Raw genomic sequence first — 17472 nt, forward strand, 5'->3', positions numbered from 1 at the left:
CTAGGATAGCGGTGCCGTCATATAGCGGCCGTCTCCATACATATACTACGACATCCATATTTTGCCGTATTATTTAGTATGGAGACGGCCGCTATATGACGGCACCGCTATCCTAGGAAAACCAATCTTTAACTTCAAGCTCGGATAAATCCACTCGACCTGACTGCACTTACTAGAAATTTTTTTAGGATCCTAGTTAGGTACGATTTACTTGGACTATTGGAAGCTCGTATTGGTCACCGTGTAGCACGGTTTTAACGTTAAGGGCAGATTTAGACGGCGCGCGAACTCGCATGCGATTTTAGTTACATTGCGGACTGTTGGTTACCAGTAATAACATATACTAATCTATGGTCCAATTCAACCGACCAATCAAAACCCACAATGGTATGAAACTCGCATGCGAGTTCTCGCATCTTCTAAATCCGCCTTAAAGGCTTGGCCACATACAGAGCGCGACGCAGCGCCGCGTCCACGCCGCGCGACCGCGGCACATGCTAACAGGTTACCGACGTCAAACAGACTGCGTCCCGCCGGTATCACGCCCCGCTTCTGTCGCGCCCCGCGCCGCGCGGCCCATTGCGTCCGCGCGGCGCGTGCGCAGCGCTGCGCCGAGCGAACGCGGCGGCCCGCCGCGTCGCGCAAGGTCACGTCAGTAGGATCGGACGTAGGCAGCGAGCGGTGCGCCGCGTTCCCGCGCGGCTGCGCCGCGTTCACGCGCGCCTTGAGGGCGTGTTGAGAGCGTGAGGCCGGCGCGATCGGCGCGCGCCCTGTTTGACCAGGCTTCGCGTCGGCATCACGCGGCGCGGACGCGGCGCTGCGTCGCGCTCTGTGTGTGGCCAAGCCTTTAGGCTTTTAAAATTGCGAATTTGGTGTAATCAGGACATTCGTGATTAAGATCAAAATAAAGTCACATTAGAAATAAAACTCATTTAATGCACCATAAATAAATCTTAGGGGATGTTCGCGAGGTAGTCCTTGACGTGCGCCGGCTCGAGGCGGCGGAACCCGGCCGCATCGCAGATCCCCACCTGCACACAATACCACAGAATAAATAATAGTACAAGGTACAGAAGACTCACTCTCTAACAAAACGCGTCTGTTGCGATCAGGACAGATATGGCCGCTAGGTGGCGACAGCGCCACGCGCGGCTTATGGCTAGCCACCAAAAAGGGGTCGGATCAAAAACTAAGTAATTGAGTCCGACTCACGCTTGACTGCACATTTCTAATAGGTTTTCCTGACATTTATAGGTAAAGAACTATTTTCTAAAATTTAGATCCAGTAGTTTCGGAGATAAATGGGGGGGGGGGGGGGGAATGGTCGGGCAAACAGACAGACAGACGCACGAGTGATCCTAATAAAGGTTCCGTTTAATTCTTTTGCGGAAGGAACCCAAAAATTAATTTAATGATTAATTGGTTGTGTAACATGTGAGTAGTCTGAAAAAAAAAACGGGTTGCACTCCGGGAGTGACGACAGAAGTGAAAACTTAATAACTAGTCCAAAATGTCTGCAGCACTATATATATTTGACCCATCCTCCTTTCTATTGAAAAACTTTAGTTCCGAAAGTGCTGGTCAGTGAGCTTGTTTAAAATTCTAAATTCAAATTTGTAGCGTTAATTGTTTAAAATTCGAATAGAAATTGTAAAGTTACCTTGCAGACCTCGCATCTAAATATGATGGTCATGATATTTTGGGTTTTATCCACCAGTACTAGAGTTCACTTTTATTAGCGATTTCATTAAGATGTAGCTTTATTGAATTATATTTGAGTGATATAAAGTTAGAATGTAACTGTGAGATCCTCGTATTTCAACCCATACAAGGTTAGAACCTTTTCCATGTAATGTCATTGAGTTTTTCTTTATTGATTTAAATGCCATCTAAATGAGTGGCCATCTAAACCTTACGGTCACGTGATCGCCTTACGCTGTTTCGAGTTTATCATTTTTTCCCCACCTCAAAAAGTGCCCAGCGCCGCTAAAGAAGTTTTCACTTCAAAAATTAAAAAAGTATGTCTAGCTGGATTGCGGTACCTGAAAGGCGGAACATTTTTGTGGAAATGTATTATCAAACAGTAATGTATAATGTAGTCTGTTTGGAAAGAGAAGAGTCGTGGAATGTATTGGGCCCTATAAAATCCTCGACTCTTCTCTTTCCGCACAGACTCTAAGGGTCCGTACATGATTTCCAGATGTATTCGTTTTTTTTTCTTTTTGCCTTTCAAGGCAAGTAAAACTTAAAAGCTACACTTTAGCACTTTCTAGGCTAAAGGCTTCCCAGCAACTTTGTTATTATAATATAATAAGCTTATGTGGTTGCTGTTCTCTTTATTATTATGAGTTTAGTACCGGCCAGACGTCATGTTTCTCGGAAAAATCTTAACACCGCGAACTAGGATTTTCAACACACGGTACAGCGACATCTTGCAGGCAATTTGACAACTAAAATTAACTTCTTGCAAATAAACCTAAGAACTAAGAAATACATACAGAGGTTAGACCAGGGGTGCGAAACTCCTGACTTCGGCCAAACTCAGCTCAGCATTGCAATTATTAGGGTTGACACAACTTGACGTCCCTTTGCGTGCACGACCACAGATTGTACATCGACATCTACTTTAAGAATTTCCGTTAATCCTACACGCAAGAACTTACACGCAATATTTGCTAGATTGCTAACAATAAAGTACAATGAATTCAGTTGATAGACCTTAAGAAAGAAAGAAAGAAAGAAAGAAAGTCTCATGCAAGGTCTTCAACTCTTCATCCGTCTAAATGGGGCTTTACAGTCCCCTTGACTCGTCACTCCTGCCGGGCTAGCACATGATCGGCGCGACAGTATCTCGCACCGAGAAGACGGGTAATCTATCTCGCCGCGAGATACTGTCGCGCCAATCATTTGCTAGGCCTACTGTACTCGTTAGCTCGTTACAATATTTCTTATATTTCAGTGCATTTTGAGAAATAGTTATTTACGATACAAGTGCGGAAAAGTCGAAATTCGAATTACCTATTCGCACTTGTATCGTACAACGTTTTACAGTACATATGGCCCTTTAAACTTTTGACATACGCACATAAGTGCTATTTTACGCACTGGTGCGGGAAAATAGAACCATATGTAATGTAAAATATATTTCTAAGATGCATTAGTAAAGTTATTTTCTTAGGTACAATTACCTCAATGTTGTCGGCAGTCATCTGGCCTTCGAAGCCCTCCTTCAGCGTGAGGATGGCGGTGTGGACGGCGTCATCCAGCTCCAAGTCTTCAGTATATCTGTACCAGAAACAAATGGCTTTTAGAGCAGTTTTTATAACTTTTTTCATGGCATGTCTAGACTATTCGTCTATTTGTCTATCTAATTTGAATTCTCCCCTCATCTACTCAAAGGTTAGCTGCAAGAGATCCCTAATAGGGATAAGTTCGCCTATATATTAATAAATGGTTCAAGCTGTCACCTCTTCTCCAAGAACGTCTTCCCGTTGTTGAAGTTCTTGCCCATGGCCGTGGCCTTCCACGCGAAGTAGGCGCCCGAGGGGTCGCACTGGAACAGGTACGGCCGCCCGCCCTCCCACCCGCAGATCAGCAGCGACACGCCGAACGGCCGCACACCACTGCAAATATTGACTAATTACTACCTATTCTTTTCGTTTCCTATTATTTACGCTGTTGGTACAGTACGGATGTCTTACCATCTCCATTTCTCCCTCAATTGCTCAAAGGTTAACTGGAAGAGATCCCTTAAAGGGACAAGTTCGCCTTTGTACTAATGACGAAAGTTATTTTTCCTTTTTTGTTTTGATTTTTGTACAATAAAGTGTTTTACTACTACTACTACTATCACAAGAGCCATAGTGAACCGTGCTAGTACCAAAATAAGGTTAATTTTTAGGGTTCCGTACCCAAAGGATAAAAACAGGACCCTCTTACTAAGACTCCACTGTCCGTCCGTCTGTCTGTCTGTCACCAGGCTGTATCTCATGAACCGTGATAGTTAGACAGTTGAAATCCCATTTGGCACAGGTGAGAATAGTTGTTTTCATATAAATCATTCCCATCTGTCCCTGCCTCATGTATGGCAGCGAACACATGGGGCGGGGACAAATGGGAATACACCTGTGAAGTGTATCAAACTGTAGCAAAATACGTCAAATAGTTTTCCTATCACAAACCTTGATGGTTTTCGCACATCTGACCATGTCATCTTTACACTTCATATTAAGACCTTCCACGTCATTCTCGAATGCCCAGGGGTGGCAGAATACCGGGCACAACACCTCGGCTCACCGGGGTCTCTTCCAGAAGTCGTCGGCAACGTCAAGGGTCTGCTAGGCTTCTTGGTAGAGTTGGGTTGGCAAGAATAGTGCCGCCAACCCACCACGCATAATAGGCGCATTAATATGACGTCGAGTTGCGGAAACCAAGCCCCCGAGAACCTATAAGACCTTCCTTGTCGTGACCTCATGGCAGAGGGAGGCATATTAAGTTACAGAAGAAAAAATCAATCAATGGAGTCTGTGCGGAAAGAGAAGTCATAGAATGTATTGGATCCCATACATTCCACGACTCTTAGAATAGAATAGAATAGAATAGAATTAATTTATTCGTAAGCACAAACAATCGGTACAATACATTACATTATATAAAAGAAAACATAAAATAAGATTAAAGTGCCACGAAATGGTCCCATCTCAGCATGTTGCTGGTGGCTTCCAGCGCTGATCTTCCGATGAGACCATCAAGTGAGAAGAATCACGGGAGGTAACAGACAAGAAGAAAAAAGACATAGAAATAACATACAGTAAACAAATAGTCAAATAAGAAAATAAAAAAGAAAAGTTACACAGCAAGAAGTTACAACATAACTACTATTTACACCTAAGATTATTTAATACATAAAACAAACATCGTGCTCGCAATCGCTGTATCGATCCGGTCCGACCATACCTTGGCTGAGCATTACAGCTGCATATACTCCTAGCGCCAACGGTGGCTACACTAACTAAAAAGCAATGACAGACCAAACCAATCGAGCTTGAATCGAGCGTTCATGAAATCTACGTTAAAAAACCTTGTAAGATTAGCTTATTAACAAAACAGCATTGTAGGATGACGATGTACGAAGTACTAACATAACAGCACTCTACTATTTAAGTATGGCGTATAAGGAATGATGAACCCTTGTCAGGCCAAAGGAACAAAACACTTGAGGTAAGAATAAGTAAAATTACAAACTACAGGCAGCTAGTATCAAGTCTGAAGGTTTCCTGGCTAAGTTGGTGATTAAGTAAATACTGTTTAATCTTTGACTTAAAACTATGAATACTTTGCAGGTTTCTCAAAGGCGGGGGTATATTATTCCAGACTTTCGACGCGGCATAGCGAAAAACTTCCCCGGAAAGCTGTTGTGGCATGGCGCGGCGTTAACAATTGAATTCCACAGTTACGGCGTTCGCGGAGCTTAATACAAGAAAGCTTATTGAAGAGATATGGCGGGGTTCCATATTTACTTCTCTTCTCTTTCCGCACAGACTATCTTGATTGGTCACATAACATAATGCCATATTAAAAATTCATAAATCTTACCCCGACTGTGTGTACTCCTGCATAACGGTGGCGACTCTCTGTACAAGCTGAGCCGTCGGAATAGGCTCATGGTACATGAGGTAGTACTGCTGGGCCATCTTCCGCGCCTGGGTCACCAGCAGCCGGTAGTCGGGGCCCATACCAGAGTAGACCATGCCTGAAGAAAAGTTGTAGTATAGAACTCTTGACTAATTTTAAAGGAGGTATTTAAGTATAGTCTAATTTTGACATCCGGTCTGGCCTAGTGGGTGGTGACCCTGCCTGTGAAGCCGATGGTCCTGGGTTTAAATCCCGGTAAGGGCATTTATTTGTGAGACGAACACAGATATTTGTTGCTGAGTCATGGGTGTTTTCTATGTATCAAGGTCGCCCACGTACCACCTGGAGGCGCACAGTGGAAAAAGAGGCGGCATCAGTTGGCCTCGGCTGGGCGGAGCTGGAAGAGGCCGCGCTGGACCGCGAAGAATGGAAATCCCTTCTGAGAGCCCTATGTCCCTGATGAGGGATAACAGGATATCATCATATATCATTGTCAAAGTACCCACTACACAAGCCTTATTAAGCTTACTGTGGGACTTAGTCAATTTGTGTAATAATGTCCTATAATATTATTAATTGTATTTACTATCAGACCAAGTAATGCAAGTAACATTTCAGTGACTTACCAATATGGCCTGTGATCATTTCCACCTTGTTAACACTGTGTTCATCATAAAGGATGCTCTTGTGTTTGTTCTCTGTCGCAATTACCACGCCATTGGACGCTGAAATAAATGCAAATAAATATATTTCCTCTCAAACTTTGTTTGATGATGACATGACAAAATTTGAGTAAAACAATTTAAACAATTGAGAGATTTGTTGAGGATGGACTTCTTTCAACGATCTTAAGTTCTTAAGTCAAGGCTTAAATTAGTGAGATAAAATAATACAATTTCTAAATCTGGTAAATATGACGAACAAAATACTTATGGATTATCATAGACGCCAACATAACCTCAATCGCAAGAAAAATCTTACCTTTAATACCGACGGACGTGCCGCCGGCAGCTACAGCGGCTAAAGCATATTCAATTTGCACTAATTTTCCTGAAGGGCTGAAAGGAAAATATGAAAATGATTAACTTTTTGTAACACAGTTAGGCGATGAATTGAAGCACAAATAACTTTGAAAATTACATGTGAATCCACTTATTTATACACAAATACGATGAGGCCTACATTGACAAATAAGATCACAGGAGTATTCGTAGGGGAATTTGCGTAAATAAATAGAAAATTACCTAAAAGTTGTAAGAGAAAAGCTGTAACGTTCTGACGCCATGATTACAAAGCAGATTGTCAAATTTATTTACTGCCTGAATGTTGGCAGCATTGAAATATGACAGTCACGATTTCCACAGATTAGACAAATTTGTACCGATTATTCGCTTGATTTCCTCAATCGATTATTCGATTTATTTAATATTTTGCCAATTCCTAGAATCCAAACAAGTACACTTTTTAGTGATTGGTCAAAATATTAACCAATAGAAAGCGTGCATCTTCGCTCGATATTTGATTGTCAAATTTAGGGAAACATTAGTCTATTTATAAATTTAATGTTTCGGGTGTATTTCCAATAAAACAGACAGTCGCTATGTTGAGCAATCTGCGCGGCGTCTCGCCTTTATCCGACGCTATGTCCGATAGCACTTTAGAGAGAAATCGCGCTGAAAAGGCGTTAATTACTAAAACGCCCGCCCAAAGTCAGGTTTTTGGGAATAAAAGCAATGTTAGTGGGACAAAGAATTACTCCGATAAGAACGGTAATGATGTTACTAAGTCGGTGCATAAAGGGCGGAAGACTATTGCGTTTTGGACGCTGGTCTGTTTGCTGTTCATCCTCGCCATCGGGAACCTGATTCTCACATTCACCATTCTAGCCGTTTTGAGGCTTGGACAAGGTACGTTACCTTTCTCGTAATAGTTTCGTTTACAGTTATATTCATATGTTTTCATACACTGGAACTTTTATGTATGAAAGGAGGCATTTTCAAACTTAGATTCCTAGCTAATCAGGCCCGAAAACCATAGAAACCCCCTACATTCTACATGTATAGATATTTATTTTTATAAATTAGAGGCAGTGACCTACATTTAAGCTAATTATGATGTTGATCGTCACTATCGTTCCAATAATTTAAATTACCCATTAGATATTTACATAGCTGCAGCTTATTGGTTAAATTTAATATAGTTAACTTCAGTTAGCTCTTTCGTAAGTAGTTCACACTGCACGTTACGAGGGTCCATGTTTTGATATTACAGATAGCGAAGTGTAGAGAGACCACTGTTGGAGCAAAGGTCATCATTTTAATACAAATAGAAAGGAAATCCACATGCATAATATATTTATTATAAACAACTTGGCCATGCGCGGCAGCGAGTTTCTGATTTTGACCAATTATTAAAGTGGGGACTTGGGGACGTGGGGACTATAGCGCAAACCCTCTTGCGCGTGATAGGAGGCCTGTACCAGTACGTAATATATAGGCTGTTTTTTTTATTATTAAAGTCTACACAAGTGCCTACGCGAATTCTTGTTATTACTTGCCAAGCGGACCCCAGCTCCCATGAGCCGTGGCAAAAAAGCCGGGATAACGCGAGAAAGATGATGAGTGGTGTTGGTGCTAAACGGAACAGGAACGATTTTTATAATACCTACCATATAAGATGCTTCGTCGTTTCTTAGTCTGTGTCCTCGTCACGTATTGGACACGAACAAAGAATAAAAATAATATTTCCAGTACATATGTATATGTCGTAGTCAAAAGTGTGAACTGGTCAAAAGAAGTTTTAACTGACAAAACCAGGCAAAACTGCTTTTGACTGAGCATGTTGGTCATATAGTAATTGTGACTGTTACTATCAGTCATATACAGTAGGTCCCAGAGATAGGTAGGTTAGGGTTATTTTTTTTTGCTAGGCCCAAAAAACGAAACTGTTCCCAGAGATAGGTAGGTTAGGTTTTTTTTTTGCTACGCCCTAAAAACGAAACTGCTGCCAGAAATAGGTATGATTTTCAGGTAAAACTACTTTTGACCAACATGCTCAATCAAAAGCAGTTTTGCCTGTTTTTATCGGTTAAAAGTTTTTTTGACCAGTTCACACTTTTGACTGCAACATATATAATATTTCCGTGCGTATGTCAAAAGTTTAAAGGGCCATATGTACTGTCAAACGTTGTATGATACACGTGCGAATAAGTAATTCGCAACTCGTGTCGATTTAAAACACTCCCGCCACTCGTTTTGAATTTCCTCTTTTCCGCACTTGTATCGTAAATAACTATTTTATCAGATTTGCTTCAATTCACCCAAAAACGAGACCTATTTTGATAATTACAGGCATGGAAAGTATGGAGCTCCTCCCAGAGCATAACGCGGTCAAACTGCTAGGCGACACTGGACTGGAACACGTTTACAAGCGTGACGGGCTGCTCGAGGGCTTCAGGGACAAGCCTGTCCAAATATCCAGCGAGAACGGCACCGTGCGAGTCACTTTGCAGACCAGGTCAGTTATAAATGATAGCATATTTCGCAACTATATGATTTTGTCACGTATACTAGCGTGACGGGCTGCTAGAAGGCTTCAGGGACAAGCCTGTCCAAATATCCAGCGAGAACGGCACCGTGCGAGTCACTTTGCAGACCAGGTCAGTTATAAATGATAGGATGTTTCGCAACTATACGGTTTTGTCAGGTATGCTAGCGTGACGGGCTGCTCGAGGGCTTCAGGGACAAGCCTGTCCCAATATCCAGCGAGAACGGCACCGTGCGAGTCACTTTGCAGACCAGGTCAGTTATAAATGATAGGATGTTTCGCAACTATACGGTTTTGTCAGGTATGCTAGCGTGACGGGCTGCTCGAGGGCTTCAGGGACAAGCCTGTCGATATATCCAGCGAGAACGGCACCGTGCGAGTCACTTTGCAGACCAGGTCAGTTATAAATGATAGGATGTTTCGCAACTATACGGTTTTGTCAGGTATGCTAGCGTGACGGGCTGCTCGAGGGCTTCAGGGACAAGCCTGTCCAAATATCCAGCGAGAACGGCACCGTGCGAGTCACTTTGCAGACCAGGTCAGTTATAAATGATAGCATGTTTCGCAACTATACGGTTTTGTCAGGGATACTAGCGTGACGGGCTGCTAGAAGGCTTCAGGGACAAGCCTGTCGAAGTGTCGATATATCCAGCGAGAACGGCACCGTGCGAGTCACTTTGCAGACCAGGTCAGTTATAATAGCACATTTCGCAAGCGTACGGTTTTGTCAGGTAGGTATGCTAGCGTGACGGACTGCTAGAAGGCTTCAGGAACAAGCCTGTCGAAATATCCACCGAGAACGGCACCGTGAGAATCACTTTGCAGACCAGGTCAGTTATAAATGATAGCATATTTCGCAACTATACGGTTTCGTCAGGTATACTAGCGTGACGGACTGCTCGAGGGCTTCAGGGACAACCCTGTCGAAATCTCCAGCGAGAACGGCACCGTGCGAGTCACTTTGCAGACCAGGTCAGTTATAATAGCACATTTCGCAAGCGTACGGTTTTGTCAGGTACTTCGTTTATATTGACCGAAGCGTTAGCGAAGGTCTCCGCTTTAACTTGGGCATAATGGTTTCTATATCCGGATGTTACAGTTGCAATTCTCAACCGATTCTATTGTCTGTATCTTTAGATATTTAAAAAAGAGTAAACAAAATCTACCCTCATTTAAGAAGCCATTTGAGGATAGATGGAAACATTACATGATCAAATAATGTAGGTTAAAGTCAGGTCGTTCAGTGACAGATCCAGATGGTTTTGTATTTGGTTGGTTAATCAATAAATGTCATAACTACCCGAAATTGTATCATCCGCATAATCCGCTCCTTGTACGAAGGGAGCTCATGCAGGGTGATACATGAAAAGGAAATGGGAGCGCCTATAAGTGTAACTGCCGGTGTGAAGCAAGGATGCCTCCTGTCACCGCTGTTATTCATAATTCTTCTCGACGACGTGACGAGCTGTTTGAAATTAAAGTTGTAAACATGATGGGTGTGTTGTGGTACTTGTAGGTATCACCGTGCATAATCGATATAAGAGTGCGTAAAGCGCATTTAGTGATTATTCCATACTTCCTTATCCCTTAGGGCAATAAGTAATTATACAAATTATATTATTACATAATATATGAAACTTGTTTTTAAGTTATAATTATCATGAGTTCAGTTAAAAAAGTACAAGCAAACCACCCGCGAGAGCGAGTCGCGTTATAAAGTCGCGTAGACTTCAACTCGCGGATTGACATAAAGCCGAGAGAATATTTTGTCTCAAAATAGGCAGTTGTGCTACGGATTTTAGTTCAAAGTCGCGATCGTTGTCATTTTCTGACAGTGACACCTGATCGCGAGATTGTCGCGGCTCTCGCGCGTGAGTTGTGCTGCCAACACGCGACAAGCCGCCAAGTCGCGCCGATCTGTCTCTTCTCGCGCCTGTCGCGGCCAGTTGTGCTAGAGGTGCAGGTCAGTTATAATAGCACATTTCGCAAGCGTACGGTTTTGTCAGGTAGGTATGCTAGCGTGATGGACTGCTAGAAGGCTTCAGGAACAAGCCTGTCGAAATATCCACCGAGAACGGCACCGTGAGAATCACTTTGCAGACCAGGTCAGTTATAAATGATAGCATATTTCGCAACTATACGGTTTCGTCAGGTATACTAGCGTGACGGACTGCTCGAGGGCTTCAGGGACAACCCTGTCGAAATCTCCAGCGAGAACGGCAGCGTGCGAGTCACTTTGCAGACCAGGTTAGTTATAAATAGCAGCATACTTCGCACGCATAAGGTTTCGCCAACATTCTACCACAAGTGATTGTAAATGCGTGATTATCGTGCTTACAGCACTATGATAAGTAAACCCTTGATGCTTTCCAGTAAAGTTTATTTTGAATCGCTTATCTTTTTGCAAAATCTACTTCGATTTTTTTAAAATGCGTTAAGGGACCCACAGATTACCAGTTCGCCGGGCAATGTCTGCCTATCTGTTGGGTGACAGCTGCGAAAACTGACAGGCTGATATCGTCCGGCGAACTGGTAATTTGTGAGCCCCTTTAAATCTCCTCAATGTCGGCAGATTATCTCGCACGGAAACGAAGTTGGCGCTGAACTCTTCCGGCGTGTTCGTACGCGGAGTCGGCGCTATGCGACTGCTGGACCCTGTATCCGGGGAGACTGTCTTCAGCACAGCAGCCCAGGAGATGAACATCCCTGATGGCGTCAACAACCTTAACGCTAAGGTAAGACTGTTTCAGAGACCAAGATGACATACATGCGTGCATGGGGTCGGCGACTCGGCGCGATGCACCTATACCTATTCTATGTCCTAAGATACAGATAAACTTGTTGCCTATATTAATTTTACTTAAGCTACAGATAAGTTTTGAATGATGTATTATCTGTTGGTTATCCTGGAAAAAACAAAGTATACCTAATATTATGCTTAGGTACTCAAGAGAGTATCCTCGTAAATTCTTGCGTCACATATCTCCACAACCTAGAGCCGTCTAATTCTCTCTAACTGCGATTATAATTGACCGAAGCGTTAGCGAAGGTCTACGTTTTAACTTGGACAAAATGCTCGGTTCTAAAAGCTTGATTACTTACAAAATTTCATACTTTTAAAATAAGTTTGAATGGGTTAAAATTTTGCGTCCATGTTCGCTAGTAGGTACCTTAGAAAAAACTGGAAGTTCACGATGACGCGCGACGCACACGAAAGCCGTGGCGTTCAAAGAGTTAAGTATAAGAAAAATAAAAAAAACAATGGGCCTTGTTTGGTGCTGGTGCCTTATTCAGTTTTATATTTTCTAAGCTTGTCACGAGGTCTACGGATCAGAGCCACTAGTATTTAGTATCATTACGGATCTTAATAGCGTCACGTCGTGGCTAGGCCTATGCCCCCAGTACGGTTACCATCAGTTTGTCACTGACATAAACGCCGTCGAGAACGTAATTTACTTTCTATACATCTCGCTCGCACTCGCATATTAGTGCAAACGGGATGTATAGAAAGTAAATTACGTTCTCGACGGCGTTTATGTCAGTGACAAACTGATGGTAACCGTACTGGTCTTTGACTCTATAGCTACCTAATAGGTATCAATTATATAAAAACATCTTTCTCTTCCAGCAAATATCAACCAAACGCATATCCTCACCCACCGACCAAGACTTGAAACTGAAATCCGACTCCTCGGCCCATCTGCGCGGCTCCGAAGGCACCCGAATGGAGTCCAAGGAACTCTTCTGGTCCGCCGACCAAGACATTTACCTTAAATCCATCAACGGTTCTGTAGTACTCAGCGGTAAGGAAGGAGTATACGTACCGGTAAGAAATTTACCCATAGCCTTACCGCTAAACCGTACGGAGCCCAGTACGGGACAGTTTAAGGTTTGTGTTTGTATGCCGCAAGGGAAATTGTTCCGTATTGCTGTGCCCAGTGGGCAGAAAGTCACGTGCTCGCATATAAATATGACGGGGGATTTGAATCCTTGTATTTAGATCTTAAAGATAGAAAACATTTTAGACGGTGCAATATTAAAGGCGTAATACACTACACGATTTGTCGGGCCCGATTTTTTAGAGTACCTCCTAAGTTTTTTACATTTCCCCTAATGCTATAACAGACGGGCGTACTGGACTGCGACTTTGTTCCGGTCCGAGGTCTGTTCAATACAGAAGGCAGTCCGCCGTACGTCTGTTAAGGATGTATAGCTACATCCTTGTGAGAGCGAGAAAGAGATATGCTGGCCGAACCAAGGTCGCGGTTGGGTAGGTACGCCTGTCTGTTACAGCTTCAAGTTAGGTTAAGGACGAGCGCGTTTACAAGGCGCGTTTGAATGACGCAAATGGATATGTGTATTTATTCACAATGGCGGTGGCGCTTTTTATCAAGTGTTCGATAGCGAAGGTGGACTGTATTTAACGAAAAAAGGGGCGAGAGTAAGGTGAAATTTAGGGCCGATGGAGCAAGAAAGTTGGGATAAGTCGAGATAAATAGTATGAAAGTTAAAACTAAAGTGTGTATATGTGTAGACGAAGTTACCTTTGATCCGGAGACTGTGGGAGCCAAATCGTTGGTCACCGTTGAAGACCGCTGGTGGTGATTCTGGCTTTCTGTCGCAAGCTAGAGGAAGCGTAAAATCGTTACCTGCAGTCGCCCAACTTAGACCTCTGATTTTCCCTTCCACGGATGAGTTCGGCTTCCTCCGGTACACAACACTGATACTAATGAATTAATGTCCTAAATGGTAGTAGTGCTTTGAATAAAGTGCGAAAATAAACGAGAGCAACGAGAGTAGATGTGAACTGGTGGTAGGTTTTTGACACACTGGCTCTGTCAACTGTATGACAGAGCAACAGTTTATTTTTTTTTAATGTTTGAATTTTAACTGTGACAAAGTGTTGCCACAGTGAACGCAACAACTATTCTAAAGGTACGAATGGCATAATTGAACATTCCGCCCACCAAAATACACTAGTATTTTGACTAGACGAAAACAAAGACGATAGAAGTAAACTTAGAAAAAATAATACTAAGACTATACAAAAATAGACGACACAATGGTAGCGCTCGAAGAGCGATTAAACGGGTAAGGGGCACAGCTTGACCACGGGTCGTTTGTACAGTCCGGTAGCTGTGCGCACCGTCACCACACGACAAATCCCGTCGGACCCGGGATGAGTGTCGACAATGCGACCCAGAGGCCACTTCATGGGCCCTGTCTGCTCGTTGACTACGAGCACGAGAGTACCGATTTGGACGTCGGTTTGTTTGTCGTGCCACTTCATTCGCTGCTGCAGAGTATGCATGTATTCTTTTGACCACTTGGTCCAAAAGTCTTGGTGCATTTTCTGCAGCAACTTCCACCGTTGAAGTGGGCCCAGCCGAACATCCGAGAGATCTTCCTCGGGTACGACAGATAAGGGCTCCGTCGTGAGAAAATGGCCCGGAGTGAGGGCCGATAAGTCATTAGGATCGGTACTAAGAGGAGTCAGGGGTCTTGAATTAAGAAGAGCCTCAACCTGAGTCAAGATTGTTAGGAACTCCTCGTACGTCAACCTCTGGCTACCGATGACTCGAGCTAAATGTGTTTTGACAGCCTTGATACCGGCCTCAGCGAGACCTGAGAAGTGAGGGCTGCCTGGCGGATTAAACTCGAATTTAATCTCGCTATGCGTAGCAGCATCTCCTACGAGACGTTGCAGAATATTGCTCGCACCGACAAAATTCTTCCCCTGGTCGGACACCAACCGATTACACCGACCACGACGCGCGACGAAGCGGCGAAGCGCGGCGAGAAACGCGTCTGAGGACAGCTCAGTGACGAGCTCCGTGTGTACAGCCTTCGTCGAGGTGCACACGAAAACGCAAATGTAACCCTTGTAGGTCTTATTGCCTCGCCCGCGACCCAGAGCTATGTCAAAAGGTCCACCGAAGTCGACAGCAGCACTCAAGAACGCTTTGAGCTGGGCTACCCGATAAGACGGCAAGTCGCCCATGAACGGCGCAGGAGCACCGAGTGGTCGAACACGGAAGCATTTCATGCATTTTGACGTGACTGCGTGGATAGCTCGCTTTGGGGACAGTATCCAGAAATGCTGCGCCAGCAAATTATGAAGCGTTTGGACGCCTGGGTGCATGAAACGCTTATGGTACTCGTCGATCAAGAGGGAGGTAAGACGATCGTCGCGAGGTAGCAACAGGGGATGTTTAACATCGAATTCGAGAGAAGCTCGCGACAGGCGTCCGCCCACCCTCAAGAGACCCGCGTCATCGAGGAATGGAGACAATTTCTTAAATGCCTTCGGGAGAGAGTTCAAAAGATTGTTTTTCACTTTCTCGATCTCCGAAGCAAAGTGGTGTTGTTGAACAGAACGCACGAGGAACATGAGCGCCTGTTTAATCTCCAGGGGTGTTAAAGGGCCGTCCAACAAGTTGTTGGGCGTCTTTCGATTTCTCACGTTGTGCACGAAACGAAAACAATAGGCAAGGACACGTTGGAGTGTCGTCAGTGCCGAGAACTTAGTCATAAGGTTGTCTGTCCACGTCTCCTGCACTGAGACAGTGAGGACTGTCACCTTACGCTCTTCATGTAGAACATCCACGTCGACTAACAACGTTGACTTAGGCCAGTCAGGCTTGTCCAGCACGAGCCAAGATGGACCCTTCCACCAGTTACTATGGTGGACCAGGTCGTCCGGCAAGAGCCCCCGCGACCCACAGTCGGCTGGGTTGTCGCCAGTCCTCACGTGTCGCCAACAATCGGGAGGAATAATTTCCTGAATGTGGCTCACGCGGTTAGCCACGAAAGTTTTCCACTTTGAAGGGCAAGACTTTATCCAAGTCAACGCAACGCTAGAGTCAGACCACGCCTGTACCTTATCGATTTTGTGGAGAGGCTCCAGAGCTGTTGCGACCGACTCCACCAGGTCTGCAAGCAGTACCGCGGCCAGCAACTCCAGACGCGGTATCGACAACTTACGCAGGGGTGCCACTCTCGATTTACCACAGACCAACTGGACGTACTGCGTTCCGTCCTCGCCTGTCGTTCGGACGTAAACCACCGCGCAAAACCCTCGCTCTGAGGCATCGCAGAACCCGTGAACTTCGAGCGAAACGAAGTCCTTGACCATACGACGCGGGACCGACACAGACTTCAGAGAGGGCAGCTGCGCTTTGTACTCTCGCCATTCGGATGCAAGGTTCTCTGGCGCGTCGTCGTCCCATGAGACACCTGAGACCCACAGCAGCTGCATGAGGTACTTCGCGAAGAATGTCACAGGTGAGAGCAGGCCCAGAGGGTCAAAGATCCGAGCAATCTCTGAGAGGATGGTACGTTTAGTGCACCGACGATCTTCGACAGCGACTTGAAAGGTGAAGTCGTCCGCCTGAGGTAACCACGAGAGGCCAAGAATTTTTAGAGAGATGTCCCCAATGGAGTTGAACTCCCGAAAGTCCTCAGAATACAAGTCTGAGGAGGGGACACCGTCGAAGAACTCCTGGTGGTTCGACGTCCACTTCCGCAAATGGAAACCGCCAGAAGCTAATATCGTCGACAACTCCGAACGAAGCTTCCGTGCTTGTTCGACAGAATGCGCTCCAGATACCACGTCGTCGACATAGATGTCGCGGTCTAAAACTGCTGAACCAGAAGGATATTCTTCCCTTGATTCCCTCGCCAACTGGGCAATGGTGCGGAGAGCTTGGTAAGGAGCGGACGAAACGCCGTAAGTAACGGTCAGCAGCCGATAGTCCCGGACAGGCTCATTGACAGACGGACGCCACAGGATACGCTGATATTCAGCATCTTCCGGGGACACTAAAATTTGTCTATACATTTGCTTGACGTCGGCCGTGAATACAACATTATGCCACCGAAAACGAAGGAGCAAGTGGAAAATGTTGTTTTGCAGCTTCTGGCCTGGCAGTAGCGCATCATTTAGCGAGATGCCTCGGCTGTCCTTGGCACTGGCGTCAAAAACGACCCGGAGAGGAGTACTGGTTGACGAGGGCCTCAATACTCCATGGTGGGGAATGTAGAAGAACTTCCCCACATCCACCCCCGGAGGGTCACACTCCTCAAGGTGGCGACAGCTTTCGTAGTCCTTCATAAAGGCTACATAGTTTCTATAGAAGTCGGAGTTACTCAGTAACTTCCGCTCCAGCGACGAAAATCTCTTGAGAGCGATGGCTCGAGAGCCCGAAAAGGTGGGTTTATTGGAATGGTCAGCGAAAGGTAGAGGAACGACAAATCTACCTTCTTCTGTGCGACGAAAGTTAGCGAGAAAAT

The 17472-nt window shown here is 44.8% G+C and overlaps 3 protein-coding genes across 4 annotated transcripts in view; 2 read left to right on the forward strand and 1 right to left on the reverse strand.

The window, feature by feature from the left end:
• Positions 1 to 17472, forward strand: part of LOC134803249 (interleukin enhancer-binding factor 2 homolog) — a 143552-nt gene that overhangs the window by 18747 nt on the left and 107333 nt on the right. The window lies entirely within an intron of this gene.
• On the reverse strand, positions 916 to 6987 carry LOC134803383 (proteasome subunit alpha type-2). Its single transcript, XM_063776196.1, has 7 exons — positions 6879 to 6987; positions 6616 to 6692; positions 6261 to 6359; positions 5596 to 5752; positions 3468 to 3623; positions 3189 to 3285; positions 916 to 1031 (listed from the first exon to the last, which is right to left on the reverse strand). Exons 1-7 carry the CDS (start codon positions 6917 to 6919, stop codon positions 954 to 956), a joined length of 705 nt encoding a protein of 234 aa, XP_063632266.1. The 5' UTR covers positions 6920 to 6987; the 3' UTR covers positions 916 to 953.
• On the forward strand, positions 7089 to 13531 carry LOC134803518 (uncharacterized). Its single transcript, XM_063776317.1, has 4 exons — positions 7089 to 7541; positions 8985 to 9150; positions 11753 to 11915; positions 12809 to 13531. Exons 1-4 carry the CDS (start codon positions 7235 to 7237, stop codon positions 13178 to 13180), a joined length of 1008 nt encoding a protein of 335 aa, XP_063632387.1. The 5' UTR covers positions 7089 to 7234; the 3' UTR covers positions 13181 to 13531.

Source organism: Cydia splendana, chromosome 26, assembly GCF_910591565.1.
Source record: "Cydia splendana chromosome 26, ilCydSple1.2, whole genome shotgun sequence".
NCBI lineage: Eukaryota > Metazoa > Arthropoda > Insecta > Lepidoptera > Tortricidae > Cydia > Cydia splendana.

Excerpts from the sequence above, each read along its gene's own strand:
- LOC134803383 (XM_063776196.1), bottom strand. The coding sequence starts at position 6,919 with ATGGCGTCAGAACGTTACAGCTTTTCTCTTACAACTTTTAG. Across the intron at positions 6,360-6,615 it reads CACGTCCGTCGGTATTAAAG|CGTCCAATGGCGTGGTAATT; the intron begins GTAAGATTTTTC and ends CATTTATTTCAG. Across the intron at positions 3,286-3,467 it reads AAGACGTTCTTGGAGAAGAG|ATATACTGAAGACTTGGAGC; the intron begins GTGACAGCTTGA and ends TTTCTGGTACAG.
- LOC134803518 (XM_063776317.1), top strand. The coding sequence starts at position 7,235 with ATGTTGAGCAATCTGCGCGGCGTCTCGCCTTTATCCGACGCTATGTCC. Across the intron at positions 7,542-8,984 it reads CGTTTTGAGGCTTGGACAAG|GCATGGAAAGTATGGAGCTC; the intron begins GTACGTTACCTT and ends TGATAATTACAG. Across the intron at positions 9,151-11,752 it reads CGAGTCACTTTGCAGACCAG|ATTATCTCGCACGGAAACGA; the intron begins GTCAGTTATAAA and ends CAATGTCGGCAG.